Source organism: Pituophis catenifer, unplaced genomic scaffold (genome assembly GCF_029215685.1).
Source record: "Pituophis catenifer annectens isolate HBS135680 unplaced genomic scaffold, rPitCat1.0.hap2 SCAF_7, whole genome shotgun sequence".
NCBI lineage: Eukaryota > Metazoa > Chordata > Lepidosauria > Squamata > Colubridae > Pituophis > Pituophis catenifer.
Genome location: NW_027256887.1, coordinates 2,535,298 through 2,550,196, shown reverse-complemented (window position 1 = coordinate 2,550,196; position 14,899 = coordinate 2,535,298). Strand labels below are relative to the sequence as shown.

At 44.9% G+C, this 14,899-nt stretch overlaps 1 protein-coding gene across 3 annotated transcripts in view; it reads right to left on the bottom strand.

The window, feature by feature from the left end:
* Positions 1-598: 598 nt before the first annotated feature.
* Positions 599-14,899, bottom strand: part of STK38L (serine/threonine kinase 38 like) — a 40,025-nt gene continuing 25,724 nt past the window's right edge. For all 3 annotated transcript variants that reach the window (XM_070947784.1, XM_070947785.1, XM_070947783.1), the window contains 9 exons: positions 14,687-14,810; positions 13,556-13,710; positions 12,265-12,367; positions 10,921-10,982; positions 9,731-9,848; positions 8,416-8,539; positions 7,435-7,530; positions 4,830-4,921; positions 599-3,506 (listed from right to left, as the gene is read on the bottom strand). In XM_070947784.1, coding sequence (XP_070803885.1) covers positions 3,379-3,506; positions 4,830-4,921; positions 7,435-7,530; positions 8,416-8,539; positions 9,731-9,848; positions 10,921-10,982; positions 12,265-12,367; positions 13,556-13,710; positions 14,687-14,810 — 1,002 coding nt within the window. In that variant the 3' untranslated portion in view covers positions 599-3,378. The remainder of the gene's footprint in view (positions 3,507-4,829; positions 4,922-7,434; positions 7,531-8,415; positions 8,540-9,730; positions 9,849-10,920; positions 10,983-12,264; positions 12,368-13,555; positions 13,711-14,686; positions 14,811-14,899) is intronic.

Genomic DNA, 14,899 nt, shown 5'->3' with positions numbered 1-14,899 from the left:
TTTCTGGCAGACGTTTCATGACCCAACTAGGTAACATCATCAGTGCTAGAAAGGAGTGGGATTTCCTGCCAGTTTTATATTCTGGTGGCTTGCCTGTCTTGAGGTCTTAGAGATTCTTGGGCTGTTTATTGTTGTCTCTTTGGAAAGGGGAAATAGTCTGCAAGAAAACAACCAACTTCAGAGAGCATTCGGGACGCCTCGTATCAGAGGTGGGTTTCAGCAGGCTCTAACCAGTTCTGGAGAACCGGTAGCGGAAAGTTTGAGTAGTTTGGAGAACCGGTAGTAAAAATGCTGACTGCCCCTGCCCCTATCTATTCTCTGCCTCCCGAGTCCCAGCTGATCGGGAGGAAATGAGGATTTTGCAGTAACCTTTCCCTGGAGTGGGGTGGGAATGGAGATTTTAAAGTATCCTTCCCCTGCCACGCCCACCAAGCAATGCCACGCCCACCAAGCCACACCCACAGAACCAGTAGTAAAAAATTTTGAAACCCACCCACTTTTATCAACCCTGAGCTACAAATATTCTCTTTATTAAGACTTTTCATGCTTTAACATATTGGACAAAAAAGACTGCTTTATATTTTAAAAAAGTGCCATCTTTATTTAATATGCTGTAAAAAGCCTTATATAAATATTTATAATGCCTTCTATTGTAACTTTTGTTTTGCAAACCACAACTACGGAATTTATTTGATTTTATTCTTTTTTTTTCTTTTTTTTAAAGGAAAGGTACAGTGGCCATTCAAATCTGAAACCGTTTGAAATGAAATCGACCTCAAAGCAAATCAGATAACAACCTGCTTGAAATGTTCGAAAGAAAATGAGAATAATCTCGACGAAACGATTTAATGCCCCAGGATTTGCTGGATACGTGGTTAAAAAAAAAAAAAGAGGAAAGCAAAACCTGCAATCAAAAATGTAAATATAAAACTCGTCGTTAGACTTGGGACACCTTATAATGAGCTTTGGGCCAGTAGTGTCTGCAGGGGAACAATATAACAAAATTAATACCGTCCTGTAAGCCCCGCCCCATTTCTCTTATGTGTCATGATGTCACTCAACGTGACGAGAAGGGGTGGGGCTTGCAGGAAACTTCTGTAGATGCCCCCTCCCCACTAATGTTGCAAAGCCTCATCCTGTAAATCCCCCCCAAATAATCCCAGCAAACTAATCAAGGAGAGAAGCAACCTGGAATTTAAGGAGAAACTTCCTGACAGTCAAGGAAAATTAATCATTGGAACAGCTTGCCACCAGAAGGTGTGGGGGCTTCATTACTGGAGGCTTTTAAGAAGAGACTGGCCAGCCACCTGTCTGAAATGATATAGGATCTCCTGGGTTGGACTAGAAGACCTCCAAGGTCCCTCTTTTATTCTGTTATCCTCTTTAACTCAAACTCCCCGTAGAAAAATAAACCCAGCAATGGGCAGGATTTTAATTCAAGGGAACTCGACGAGTTCAAAAAATAAAAATGGAAAGAAACGGTTTTATCTTTTTTTTTTTTTTAAGTACCCCTCGTTTTAAAAAGAAAAGGTTTTTTCTTTCTCCTTTATCATTCAGGAAAAAGAAAAGAAAAACAAAACGGAAATCGGTCAAGCAATTTCAGGATCTTTGGTACTCGAGAGGAGAACAAAATGGCACGGAGCATCGTAGCGACGTTAAATTCAGAAGGAAGTGAAAGAAGCAAAAAAAAAAAAAAAATGAGCTGATGGCTGAATTTATGCCGGATGTATTATTTATTTATTTATTTTTTCCCCGCCTTAAGATGTTTTACCGGCAATTTGAGATGAAAGCTGCCACTCGCTTTTATTTGATAAAAGAGGCGTGAAAACAGCTAAAGGCGCACCTTAGGGTTGAATCCAGTTCCAAACCAGTTTGACTACGAATTACAATCTGAAGGAGTCACTTCTCTTTAGTGTTAAGACTAAGGAGCCCTGAGCTAGAGAGAAAGCCAGCGAGCGTGGCAAAAAAAACCTATTTAAAAATAGCTAGTTTAAATAACTTTACCCCGGCTTCTAACGTTCACCGTCCTTCCTCCGTAAGGAACCGCGTTATCACACGTGGCTTCCCCGCCCCCCGTCTTTGCGTTTTTCATACAGGTAGTCCTCGACTTACGACTGCAAACGGGGGCCCAAAACTTCTGTGACTTTGGTTCGCTTGTCAACCCTTTTGCGACCTTTCTAGCCACGGTCGTTAAGCGAATCGCCGCAGGCGTTAAGCCAGTCACACGGTTGTTAAGTGAATCCGGCTTTCCCGGTGAATTTGCTGGTTTGGAAGGTCGCAAGAGGGGATCACGTGAACGCTGTGTCCGTCACAAATATGAGTCAGTTGGCAAACGGCTGAATTTTGATCCCGGGGAGGCTGGAACGGACATAAGTGTGGGGGAAAAAGGCCGTAAGCAGGGGCAGGATTCAGCCGGTTCGGGTGAATCGGATGCTAATTTTACATCTGGTTCGTTGAACTGGTAGTTGCAAGGATTGGCTGGCCCTGCCCATCCCACCCCGCCCCTCCCAGGAGTCTCCACGCGGCCCGTTTTGGATGACAGGTAAGTGCAGTGCCTGCGTGGAGACTCTGGGAGGGCGAAAAAACAGGCTTCCCAGAAGTGGGAAAGCCTCCGGAGCCCGGGGAAGGTCGTTTTCACCCTCCCGGAGGCTCAAAAAAAGCCTCCAGAATTTGGGGAGGACAAATACACCCCCTTCCCATGGTGCAGGAGGCCAGGTAGGCCACGCCCATTATGGCCACGCCCACCCAGCAACTAGGCAGAGAACCGGTTGCTAAAATTTTTGAATCCCACTCCTGGCCGTAAGTCACTTTTTTCAGCGCCATCGCAGCTTCGAAACAAACCGTTGTAAGTCGAGGATTACCTGTCCTTTCTACCTTAAAAACCTGCCCAGGTAAAATACCTTTTATCTTTGAGGACAAGGTTGCCTCTTAACACAGACACCACCTTTTGAACACCTGAGCGGCCCGACACGTAGTTCCAACCATAAACCAAGTGACCCCGAATTGATTCATTATAACGTACATTTCGGCAGTGCAGATACAAAGAGGAAATGTCGGTTGCTTCTTCTTCTTCTTCTTTTTCTCTCTCCCTCTCTCTCTCTTTTTTTTTTCTTTCAATTTTCAGTACCTCTGTTGTAATAAAGTTTAACAAAAATAATTCACTATTGATAGAAGCCGCCAGCTGGCACTGCCAACTAATTGTCCGTAGTAGTCTCAGAAAATTCTAATCCGGTAGAATTCCTTAATTTTTGGGGAGGAGGTGGGGGGGGAGCCCCGAGTCCGCGGGCGCCGGTCTGCGGGAACGTCGGAAGAGGGTGGAGATCGAGCGGAGATGGGCGGGGTACCTGAGTTCTTACGCTTCCTGGCCCGCTGCGTCTCTCACAACTTCCCGGCCTTCATGTAAGAAGGGATGGAGCCCCTTTGAGTCAGCCCTTCGAATCTCTTGTAAGTGTAATTCAGGAAAACCCAATCTTTGGACTTGAAATCCGGTTCGGTGGTATTCGGCACTAGAACGCAAAAAAAAAAGATTGCGATTGTGAGGACAACCGAGAGGTGTGTGAAGGTATCCGTGACAGGTCGGTGTAAGTGGAAAGTAGGAAGGAGGGGAGTCCTCAAACTACATATTTGTTATTAAACCTTGGGGTTCTCTCTGGGCTTGGTTGTCTGTATTGCAGATGTTTCGTGACCCAACTAGGTAACCCATTGTGAACCGGTAGTAAAGGTAAGTAGAACTCACTCCTGGAATAGGTGTAACTAACAACCGACTAAGATTGATCTGAAATGCTTGGGGCTGCCTCTATCTACCATACGGTTATGAGTCCTCTTAAGTATGCCAATACTTGTTGAATGAGAACTCCTTCAAGGGGTTCACATCCCAATACTATGATTTGAAGACGGTTGCACAAATGAGAAAAAAAAGCAATATATTGCCCAAGCTGCAAGGGATGGAAAACTTATTTATTCTTATTATTGTTATATCCTCCCCTCTCTCTCCTCTCTTTTCCCCCCTCCTCCCCTCCCTTCTTCTTTTTCAATCTTTTCTCTCTCTTCTGTTTCCTCTCCCCTCCCCTTCCCTCTTATCCCTTCCCCTCCCTTCCCTTCCCCTCTTCTTTTCTCTTTCATTCTTTTTTGTTCATTTCCCTTTTCTTTCTCCCCTCCCCTCCTTTCCTTTCCCTTTATCTTTTATTCTTTTATTCTTTTATTCTTTTCTCTCTCCTTTCTCCCTTCCCCTCCCCTCGCATCCCCTCCCCTCTTCTTTCCTCTTTCATTCTTTTCTCTCTCCTCTTTCCTCTCTTCCTTCCCCTCCCCTCCCCTGTTATCCCTTTCCCTCCCTTCTCTTCCCCTCTTTTCTCTTTCATTCTTTTTTGTTTTCTCTCTCCACTCTCCCTTCTCCTCCCCTCTTCTTTTCTTTCATTCTTCTCTTTTGTTCTTTTCCCTCTCCTTTCTCTCCTCCCCTTTTCTTTTATCTTTTATTCTTTTCTCTCTTTCTCCCTTCCCTTCCCCTTTTCTTTCCTCTTTCATACTTTTCTCTCTCCCTTCCCTTTCCCTCTCCTCTTCTTTCCTCTTTCATACTTTTCTCTCTCCCTTCCCTTTCCCTCCCTTCTTCTTTCCTCTTTCATACTTTTCTCTCTCCCTTCCCTTTCCCTCCCCTCTTCTTTCCGCCTTCATACTTTTTTCTCTCCCTTCCCTTTCCCTCCCCTCTTCTTTTCTCTTTCATTTTTCTCTGCGGTTCTTTTCTCTTCCCTTTCTCCTCTCTCTCTCTCTCCTCTCCCCCCCCCACTCTCCTCTCAACAATAAGATATTGTTGCATCCATGAGTATCACGCTCACCTGGTTGTAAAATATCAGATTCAGGGAACTCGTCGAAATTGGAGGTGTCGTCTATACTTTTGATTTCTATAGTGATCGCCGCTGGCCTTTCTCTAAAACGAAATGCAAAAGTCACAGAATTTTATTTATTTATTTATTATTTGTTTGTTTGTCAACTAGTATAAGGAACAAGTATCAGTATAGATGCATGAAAATTGGCACAAACAAATGGGTATAAATAAGCAAAACACAGATATAAACACAGAATGATTACATAAAATGGGGACAGTAGGACAGGGACGGAAGGCACGCTGGTGCGCTTATGCACGCCCCCTTTACGGACCTCTTAAGAAATGTGTAAGGTCCACGGTAGCCAGTTTAAGGTAAAAGGTATGGGGGTTAGAGAGACTAACAATAGGATCAGGTAGAGTGTTCCAGACATTTACTACTCTATTGCTGAAGTGTTGTGGCCCGCCAGCGGCCTGCGTGGATTGTTGCTGATCCCAACGACGAGGAGGCTGGTGTGGTGCTGCGCCAGCAGCCTGTGCAGCTGGCGCTTGAGTCGGACAGTGAGGAGGCTGGAGAAGATGTGGTGCCAGAGGCAGGGATTCAGCCAGGGCCTTCAGAACCTCCAGAAGCTCCCATAAGTGAAGAGGAAGAAGAGGAGGAGCCTCTTCTCAATGCACGGGCGCGCAGAGCTGCCAAAAGGCAGGAGTGGCTCCTCAGGAGGAGGTCTCCTCGAGAGTAAGGCTTGGGGCTAATTGGCCACTCCCTTAGCCTATTTAAGAAAGAACACCGATTGCAACAAGCTGCAGGAAACAACTTGAGTTCGCTATTTTTCGAGTTTGGATTTCTCTGCAACCTTGCTTCTGGGCTTTCTGCCAACTCTAGTAAGACTCTGATTATCTTATCTGTGGAATTCTGGCAGGCTGTTAAGAACGTTTATTAACAGCCTGCATTTGCAAAAAAAACTGCGTTATTTGAGTAAACTAAGTTTTGTTTAGAGTTTGTGTGTGCTGCGTTCTTTGGGATCTGTAGCTGGGGCAGAACATGAAGTCGTATTTTCTGCAATCAAGATTGGAGCGAATTACATGGAGTTTGCATCTATTGGTAGCCCTCGTGTTATTGGAGCAGAAGTTAAAGTAGTCATTCAAGCAACGTTGATTTCAGGACAACTGAATCTTGCTTCAAAAGTTTTAAACTAAAACCCATCACCTCGTAACACAAACACAAACATATCTGTTACTTCCGCCCTGAATTCATTTGGAGCCGTTTCCAGGTAGATCCAGGGGAGCACATGTCGACCTAGACTTACGACCCTTTTTCATCATTATGGCCACTGCAGCATCCCCACTGTCATAGGATCAAAACTGAGACACTTGGCAACGGTCGCAGTGTCTCTGGAATCACGTGATCCCCTTTTGCGACCTACTGACACGCAAAATCAACATGGGAAGCCAGGTTCTGAACGACTGTGTTACTCACTTAACAACCGTGCAGGGATCCACTTAACAACCATGGCAAGAAAAGTCATAAAATGGGGAGGAAACTCACTTAACAAATGTCTCACTTAGCAACGGAAATTCTGGGCTCAGTTGTGGTCGTAAGTCGAGGACTACCTAGACACGTTGACTCAAGATGTTTACAAAATGCCCAGGCCTGTTCAGAAGTAGCTTGTTGCATCCTGGTGGTGTCTCCTTAACACATTTTGTGTGTATTTTGAGGAAGCTATAGGACTACCGAGGTGGCGCAGTGGTTAGACTGCAGAATTGCAGGCGAACTCACTGCCCACTGCCAGCAGTTCGATCCTGACCGGCTCAAGCTTGACTCAGATCGGTAAAAGGTTGACTCTGTAAACCGCTTAGAGAGGGCTGAAAGCATTGTGAAACAGTATATGTGCCCTTCCTTCCTTCCTTCCTTCCTTCCTTCCTTCCTTCCTTCCTTCCTTCCTTCCTTCCTTCCTTCCTTCCTTCCTTCCTTCCTTCTTTTATTCCCTGTCTCATTCTCCTTCCTGATGGAACTGTGGTTAGGATGCAGAATTGCAAGCTAACTCTGCCCACTGCCAGGAGTTCAATCCTGACCGGCTCAAGTTTGAATCATCTTTCCATCCTTCTGAGGTTTGTAAAATGAGGACCCAGATTGTTGGGGGAACAGGCTGACTCTGTAAATCGCTGAGAGAGGGCTGTGAAGCCCTGTGAAGCGGTATATAAGTCTAAGCGCTATTGCTATTGCTATCTATGTGTCATCTTATCTGGGATGGCGCAGTGGTTAGAATGCAGTATTGCAAGCTAACTCTGCCGATTGTTAGCAGTTCGATCCTGACCAACTCAAGGTTGACTCAGCCTTCCGTCCTTCCAAGGTCGGTAAAATGAGGACCCAGATTGTTGGCGGGGGGAGCAAAATGCTAACTGTGTAAACCGCTTAGAGAGGGCTGTGAAAGCATCATGAAGCGGTATATAAGTCTACGTGCCGTTGCTATTGCTACTAAGCAAACCCAGGAAATATACAGCTTCTTTAAGGAGACGCCGAGAAGTTCAACAGGTGGCTCCTTGCCTGGGATGTAAAGGCATGTCTATCCCTAATTTTTTCTTGAATTCTTCCATTTTTCAGATTTTGCTAAACCTACCTGATGTGGGCCCAATCCACCCCTTCGAAAAATGCGTGGCTCTTAATTTCTTCTACTCCGTTGCTGCCGACTCTGTTTTCAGCATCAGTGCAAAATCTGGAAGAGAGGGAAGATTAAAAAAAAAAAAAAAGGAAAGAAAAGTTATTACAGGTAGTCCTCGACTTACGATTCATTTAGTAACTGTTCAAAATTACAATGGCACTGAAAAATGTGACTTAGGATCGTTTTTCACAGTTACGACCGTGGCAGCATCTTCTTGTTCTGACTTAGGCTTCCTTAGAAAGTAAACAGCACAATCTTAGTCCCAGCAAACCTTTTAATTCATACGGCTGTGAATTACTGTCGTTCCCAGTCCAAAAGGCTTCTCAAACAGTCTTTCAGGGGAGAGTTTAGAAACACCCACCTTATCTCCCTTGGAATGCTGCCAGAGAACTAATTGCCACATGCAGGGCAAGGCCAAACTTAGCACAGAGTCAAACCAGAGCTTTTCCAAAGCTTTTACCGACCAGATGAACTAATTGCTTCCTGCAAAAGCTCACGTCCCGTTCGCTTCTCTTTTATGTCTTATGGGAGGGGCCAATCATCTCCAAGCTTTACTCCCAAGTCGACCCTGTTTCCTTAATTGTTCCTGTCTCCTGGCAGCTCTGCGTATGCGCACACTGGGAACAGGCTCACGCTGTTCTTCTGCCTCACTGATGTCAGACTCCGGAGACTCCGGAGGCAGCAAAGAACTATCAGATGGCCCTGGCCATCTCTCTGCCTCTGACGCAGAGCCCTTGTTCGAGCCTTCCCCAGACTCCAGGACTGGCCCACGTTCCTCCCCAGCCTCCTCACTGTCCGAATCTGTTGCTGGCCTCTGGTGGGCCACAACACTTCTTCAGGACAATGACAAAGCAAACTAGATTATCAATAGCAGGCTAAACAAAATCGTTCATTAATGGGTTTTCCTACCCACGTAAACGAAGCACTTCATCTACTTACTTTAAAATGAGGTCCTTTGCTTTTTCTGAAATGGGCACTTCCGGTGGAAATACCAACGTTTCTTTCCAGTTCATAATTTTTCTATACGTTTCTTGGGGTGTTTCCGAACAAAAAGGGGGATATCCTGTGAGAATGGTAGACAATGAGAGCATTGAACTAGATGAACAATATTGAAGTACCTGGAATAAACTTGATAAGACAGCGTCGTATCAATTCTCCATGGTTTACCCCCCCCAAAAAAAAACCAATTTCCCCGATATCTCAGGGGTTGCCACAAAAAAAGAGAGGGAGTCAAGCTATTCTCCAAAGCACTTGAGGACATGACAAAAAGCAATGGATGGAAACTCATCAAGGAGAGAAGCAAGCTGGAATTAAGGAGGAATTTTCTGACAGTGGAACTGCTTGCCTCCAGAAGTTGTGGCTGCTCCATCACCGGAGGCATTTAAGAAGAGACTGGACAGCCATTTGTCTGAAATGGAGTAGGGTTTCCAGCCTGAGCAGGGGGCTGGACTAGAAGACCTCCGAGGTCCCTTCCAACTCTGCTTTCTATTCTATTCCTTTGAAATTGAAGGCGATCCTAAAGGAAATCAACCCCGATTGTCCTTTGGAAGGGGAGACCCTGACGCTGAAGCTCAAAGACTTTGGCCACCAAAGGAGAAGACGAGAAAAGACCCCGAGGTCTGGGGAAGATGGAAGGCCAAAGGAGAAGGAGGGGACAGAGGATGAGATGGTTCGACAGGGTCAGCGACGCAACGGACGTGAGTTTGTGCAAACTCTGTGCTTCCCCTCTTAGCCTAGGAGCAGGGTGGGCAACTGTGGCCCTTTTACAACCTGTGGACTTCAACTCCCAGAATTCCTGAGCCAGCTGGCTCAGGAATTCTGGGAGTTGAAGTCCACAGGTTGTAAAAGGGCCACCGTTCCCCACCCCTGGCCTAGGACAACCTCTTTTTAATTGCAAGTCCCATTTGTTCCTCTCACCCAATGGTGGGATTCAAATAATTTCACAACCGGTTTTCTGCCCCAATGACTGGCTGGGTGGGCGTGGCCATGGTGGGCGTGGCCAGGGGGTGTGAGAGGCAGCACTTGGCCTCCTCCACACCCCTGGGAGCAAAAACTGGGCGCAGGGGCGACGCGCCACATACCCCGCATCCCATTTTGGGCCTAGGAGGCATCCTTGCACTTATCTGGGAGCAAAAATGGGGCGCGTGGGGACTCCTGGAAGGGGCGGAGCAGGAAGCGGCAGGGCCAGCCAGCAATTTAACTACCGGTCCGCCCGAACTGGCCCAAACAGGCTGAATCCCTCCACTGCTCTCACCTATTAGCATTTCGTACATGATGACTCCCAAAGACCACCAATCACAGAGTTTGTTGTAACCGGTTTGCATGAAAACCTCTGGTGCGATGTAATCTGGAGTCCCGACAGTAGAATAGGCCTGAAAAAAGATATTTCGAAGGGAGAGAAAGAAAGAGAGAGAAAGAGAGAGAGAGAGAGATTCAGGCCACCTTTTGAAACCAATCCAGGTTTATGTCTTTCCAAGAAAGCAACACAGTCTTCCATCTATAGCCGTGATGGCGAACCAATGGCACGCATGCCACAGGCGGCACATGGAGTCATATCTATGGGCACGCGAGCGTTGCCCTAGCTCAGCTCCAGCGCGTATGCACGCACCGGCCAACTGATTTTCTAGCCTTCTGGGCCCAACGGAAGTCGGGAAATGGGCCGTTTCCGGCCTCCAGAGGGCCTCTGGGGGTGGGGTGGGGAAGGCTGTTTTCACCCATCCCAGGCTCCAAGAAAGGCCCTGGAGCCTGGGGAGGGCGAAAAAACAGGGCTACCGGGCTCACCATGCCATTACGTGCCAAAAGCGGGGGGAGTCCCGGAAGGTCGTGCGCGCATTCACGAGGCGCATTGAATTATGAGAGTGGGCACGGGTGTGCGCAACCACCCGCACTCCCCCCCCACTCTTGGCATGCGACGGCAAAAAGGTTAGCCATCACTGATCTATAGTCTAGTTTGGTTTTTTTATATGCATTCTCTGAAAATGGCATCATTTAGCATTGTTTATTCGTGGTTTCTGCCCCAAAAATAAATAAATAACAGGCCCTGGGGGAAATTGATCCCACAGTCCTCCTCCTCCTCCTCCTTCTCCTCTACTCCTTACACTCCCCTCCTTTCCAGCACTGATAATGTTACCTAGTTGGGTCGTGAAATGCCTGCAAGAAAACAACTCAGAGAAGACCAGTCCTCCTCCTCCCTTCTAGCACTTGATGACATTACTTAGTTAGATCCTGAAATGTCTGCAGCAAAACAACCAAAGGACCCCACAGTTCAAATCTTTGAGCAAACTCCCCACTCTTCTAGCACCGATGACGTTGCCTAGTTTGGTCATGAAATGTCTGCAAGAATAAAACCAAGAGCTACAAGGCGGCCTTGGAGTCCACCTGGCTTCCTCCAAACATTTTTTTTACGTGGAAGGACTTTGCCGAACTCCACGAGGAAATGCTCACCAATTGTCGCCTGTTCTTCTTCCACGTTTCTGCTTTCCTTTTGGAGTTCATGTTCTGGAAGGCTGAGAAAGAAAACAAAAGAAGGAGAGGTGAATGTTTTCCGCTTTAACGGCATGATAAAAATTCCACCTGCTTAGGGTTGCAGCGCAGGATACGAAAGGTGACAGGAATTGAACGACAGGGCCTTTTCTCATGCTTCCGTTAAAAAAAGCTATTTTAATCATTTCTTTCCCTCCCTAAATGTGTCATCGACGTAGAATTACAATGCAATCCTTCTCCTTCTCCACTCCACAAACCCCACTCCCTTCTAGCACTGATGACGTTGCCTAGTTGGGTCATGAAATGTCTTGGAAGAAAATCGCCAAGCTCAGAGAACCCTAAGGACCCAACAGTCAGTGACCTCCTCTTCTTCCTCCCCTTCAACATCACCTCTTCCTTCTCCTCCTCCTCTTCTACTTCACTAACTCCACTCCCTCCTAGCACTGATGATGTTACCTAACTGGGTCATGAAATGTCTTGGAAGAAAATTGCCAAGCGCAGAGAGCACTAAGGACTCGAAAGTCAGTGACCTCCTCCTCCTCTACTCCACAAACTCCACTCCCTCCTAGCACTGAGGATGTTACCTAGCTGGGTCATGAAACGTCTTGGAAGAAAATCACCAAGCGCAGAGAGCACTAAGGACCCCACAGTCAGTGACCTCCTCTTCTTCCTCCCCTTCAACACCACCTCTTCCTCCTCTTCCTCCTCCTCCTCCTCTTCTACTTCACAAACTCCACTCCCTCCTAGCACTGAGGATGTTACCTAACTGGGTCATGAAATGTCTTGGAAGAAAACAGCTAAGAAAAGAGCACTAAGGAACTCACAGTCATTGACCTCCTCCTCTTCCTCCCCTTTAGCACACCACCTCTTACTACGCCTCCACTCCACAAACCCCACTCCCTTCTAGCACTGATGATGCTACCTGGTTGGGTCGTGAAATGTCTGCAAGGAAAACACCAAGCTCAGAGAGCACCAAGGACCCCAGTTGTTGTTTTCCTCCTCCTCCTCCTCCTCCTCCTCCTCCTCCTCCTCCTCCTCCTCCTCCTCCTCCTCCTCCTCCTCCTCCTCCTCCTCCTCCTCCTCTCCTTCAATACCACTTCTTCCTCTTCCTCCTCCACTCCACAAACCCCACTCCCTTCTAGTACTGATGATGTTCCCTAGTTGGGTCATGAAACGTCTTCAGGGAAACCACCAAGCTCAGAAAGCACCCGGGACCCCACCGTTCAACCCCGAGCCACAAATATTCTCTTCCATCAATACAGCACGCGCAATATTTATCGTTAAACTGGAATTTGCAGTACTTACAGAAGTCACTCGGTGGATTGTGCGTAAGGTTTCGGTAGAATTCAGTTCGGTGAGCTTTCTTTAAACCTGTGCATAGCCCAAAATCAGAGAGTTTTACATGGCCCTACAGGAAGAAAACATTACTCATGTGATTGATCCAGATGACTGATGTAAATATGTACTTCTGGAGATATTCCCTGATTTACATCTCACCATCAAGCAGGCCAAGCACAAAATTGCAAGTTCATCATGTCTGAGAAATCGACACGCAAATGGATTTGAAGCTTTTATTACTTTTATTACTCTTTTATTTGTAAAATGTATTGGCCACAGTAACTCCGGGTGGCTTACAATTTTAAAAGATAAAACTGTATAAAATGTAATAATATCTATCTATCTTTCTATCTTTCTATCTTTCTATCTATCTATCTATCTATCTATCTATCTATCTATCTATCTACTTACTTACCTACCTACCTACCTATCTATCTCTATATGCCTCTCTCTCTCTCTATCGATCTATGTCTATATGTCTCTCTCTCTGTGTATCTATCTATCTATCTATCTATCTATCTATCTATCTATCTATCTCTATATCTATCTATCTATTATCTATCTATTTCAACGGTTTTCTTTTTTTAAAGAAAAGTTTTATCTTTATTTTTTAGACAAACACACATACAAACATACAATGTAATTTTTTTGAACAAAGTATTTGGCCGATTCACAAATTTAAACAGTGTTTAGTCCTTTCATTTAAATTTACCATTTCTATATTTCCTTTTTGCCATATTTATTTCTCATCTGTTTTTTTTTAACAACCAATATTACCCTTCATTCTCATCTCTAATCTTAAGCAAATTCAGTTTTTCTCTTCTCTTCTGTATTATACCCCTTCCCATTGTCCTCTGCTTTTACATCTATCCTCAAATTAGTTAGTTGTGTAGTATTACAATTGTTCGATTCTTATACAAATAATAAACTAGCTCATTATTTCAACGATTTTCAAGGAGATTTTTTGTATTCATAAAAGGAAGCGGGATGCCAAAGCCAACCGTAGCCCAACCATTTCAGCCACGGGGGTGAGGGTGCCATAGATATCTGCCGGAATCGTGTTTAAGAATCTCAGCAATCTTCAGCTGTGTGGACTTCAACTCCCATAATTCAACTTCCGGAAGTAGTGGACATCCACTTCCGGAATTCTAATTCTGGGGAATTCTGGGAGTTGAAGTCCACCCAGCTTCACGTTGCTGAGACATTCCATCCTAGACACAAGGACACAAAAGAATGGACATGTCTGAACATTAGATACCTTTGCATCTAGCAGAAGATTATCGGGTTTGATATCTCTGTGAATAAACCCCAGTTGATGAATGGCATCGATAGCGAGCACGGTTTCTGAGATATAAAACTGTGTTTCCTCCTCGGACAGCGTATCCTTCTTCATGAGCAAAGTCATCATATCACCTGAATCAGGGAGACACAAGACTGTATTTAGTTGGTGTCGAGCTGCAAAAAAGCAAGAAATAACCAGATGCCCTTCCTGTCGCCAATGCGGAGTTTTGTTCAGTGGATATATTCTTTTTTTTTTTCCAATACACTTTATTAAGCTTTTATTACATTAAAAACATAAAAAATTATTTCACTCAACAACAGCTATTTGTGATGTTTTTCTTGTGACGATAATTCGTGCATTATTTACAAAAATTAAATTGTGCGTATTTACATTCTTATTTTATCTATTACTTATACTTAATAACTATCTATCTTTAATCTATCTCCGTTCTATCCAGTTATACCACTGTTCCCACACATTGTAAAATATCGATGCCTCTTTATCTTTTAGACTCAGCGTTAATTTGTCCATTTCTGCGCAATTCATGACCTTTTGTATGACCAGTTTCTCTGCGGGTGTGCATGGCTGTTTCCAACATTGAGCGTAGGCAATCCTGGCAGCAGTTAATATGTGTAGTACTAGATATTTTGTGCCCTTCACATATATATATATATATATATATATATATATATATATATATATATATATATATATATATATATATATATATTGAAGATCCCCAATAGGAAGAGTTCCGGTTCTAAGTCTAATTGTTCGTTAGTAATTTCCTGTAGCCAATCTTTAATTTTTAGCCAATATTTTCGAGCCTCCGGACAGGGCCACCACATATGGTAGTATGTTCCCTCTTTCTTTTTACATTTCCAACATTTGGGGCTCGTTTTAGGGTACATTTTTGCTAATCTCGAAGGGGGTAAGTGCCTTCGATATATTCAGCGGATTCTCATTGTGCTCAGAGAGAGAGAGAGAAATATCTGCCTCTATCTAGGATCAAACTCATAGCCTTCTGATTGTGAGGCAAGAGCTCCACCTCTAGGCTACCGCACCGCTCTCAATTAGTCATTGAAATAATTTCATGGAATTTTTTACCTCCTGGAAGAAACTCCATAATCAGGTAAAGGTTGCGTTTGTCCTGAAAACTGTAAAACATCTTCACGACCCAGGCGCCATCAGCTTCAACGAGGATGTCCCTTTCTGCTCGTATATGAGCCACCTGCAAGAGGAACACGGCCAATCAAATCAAAGTTGAAGTTAAAAAATGGGTTTGCTTACCAAACACGTTTGTACATAAAACAGTTTTCA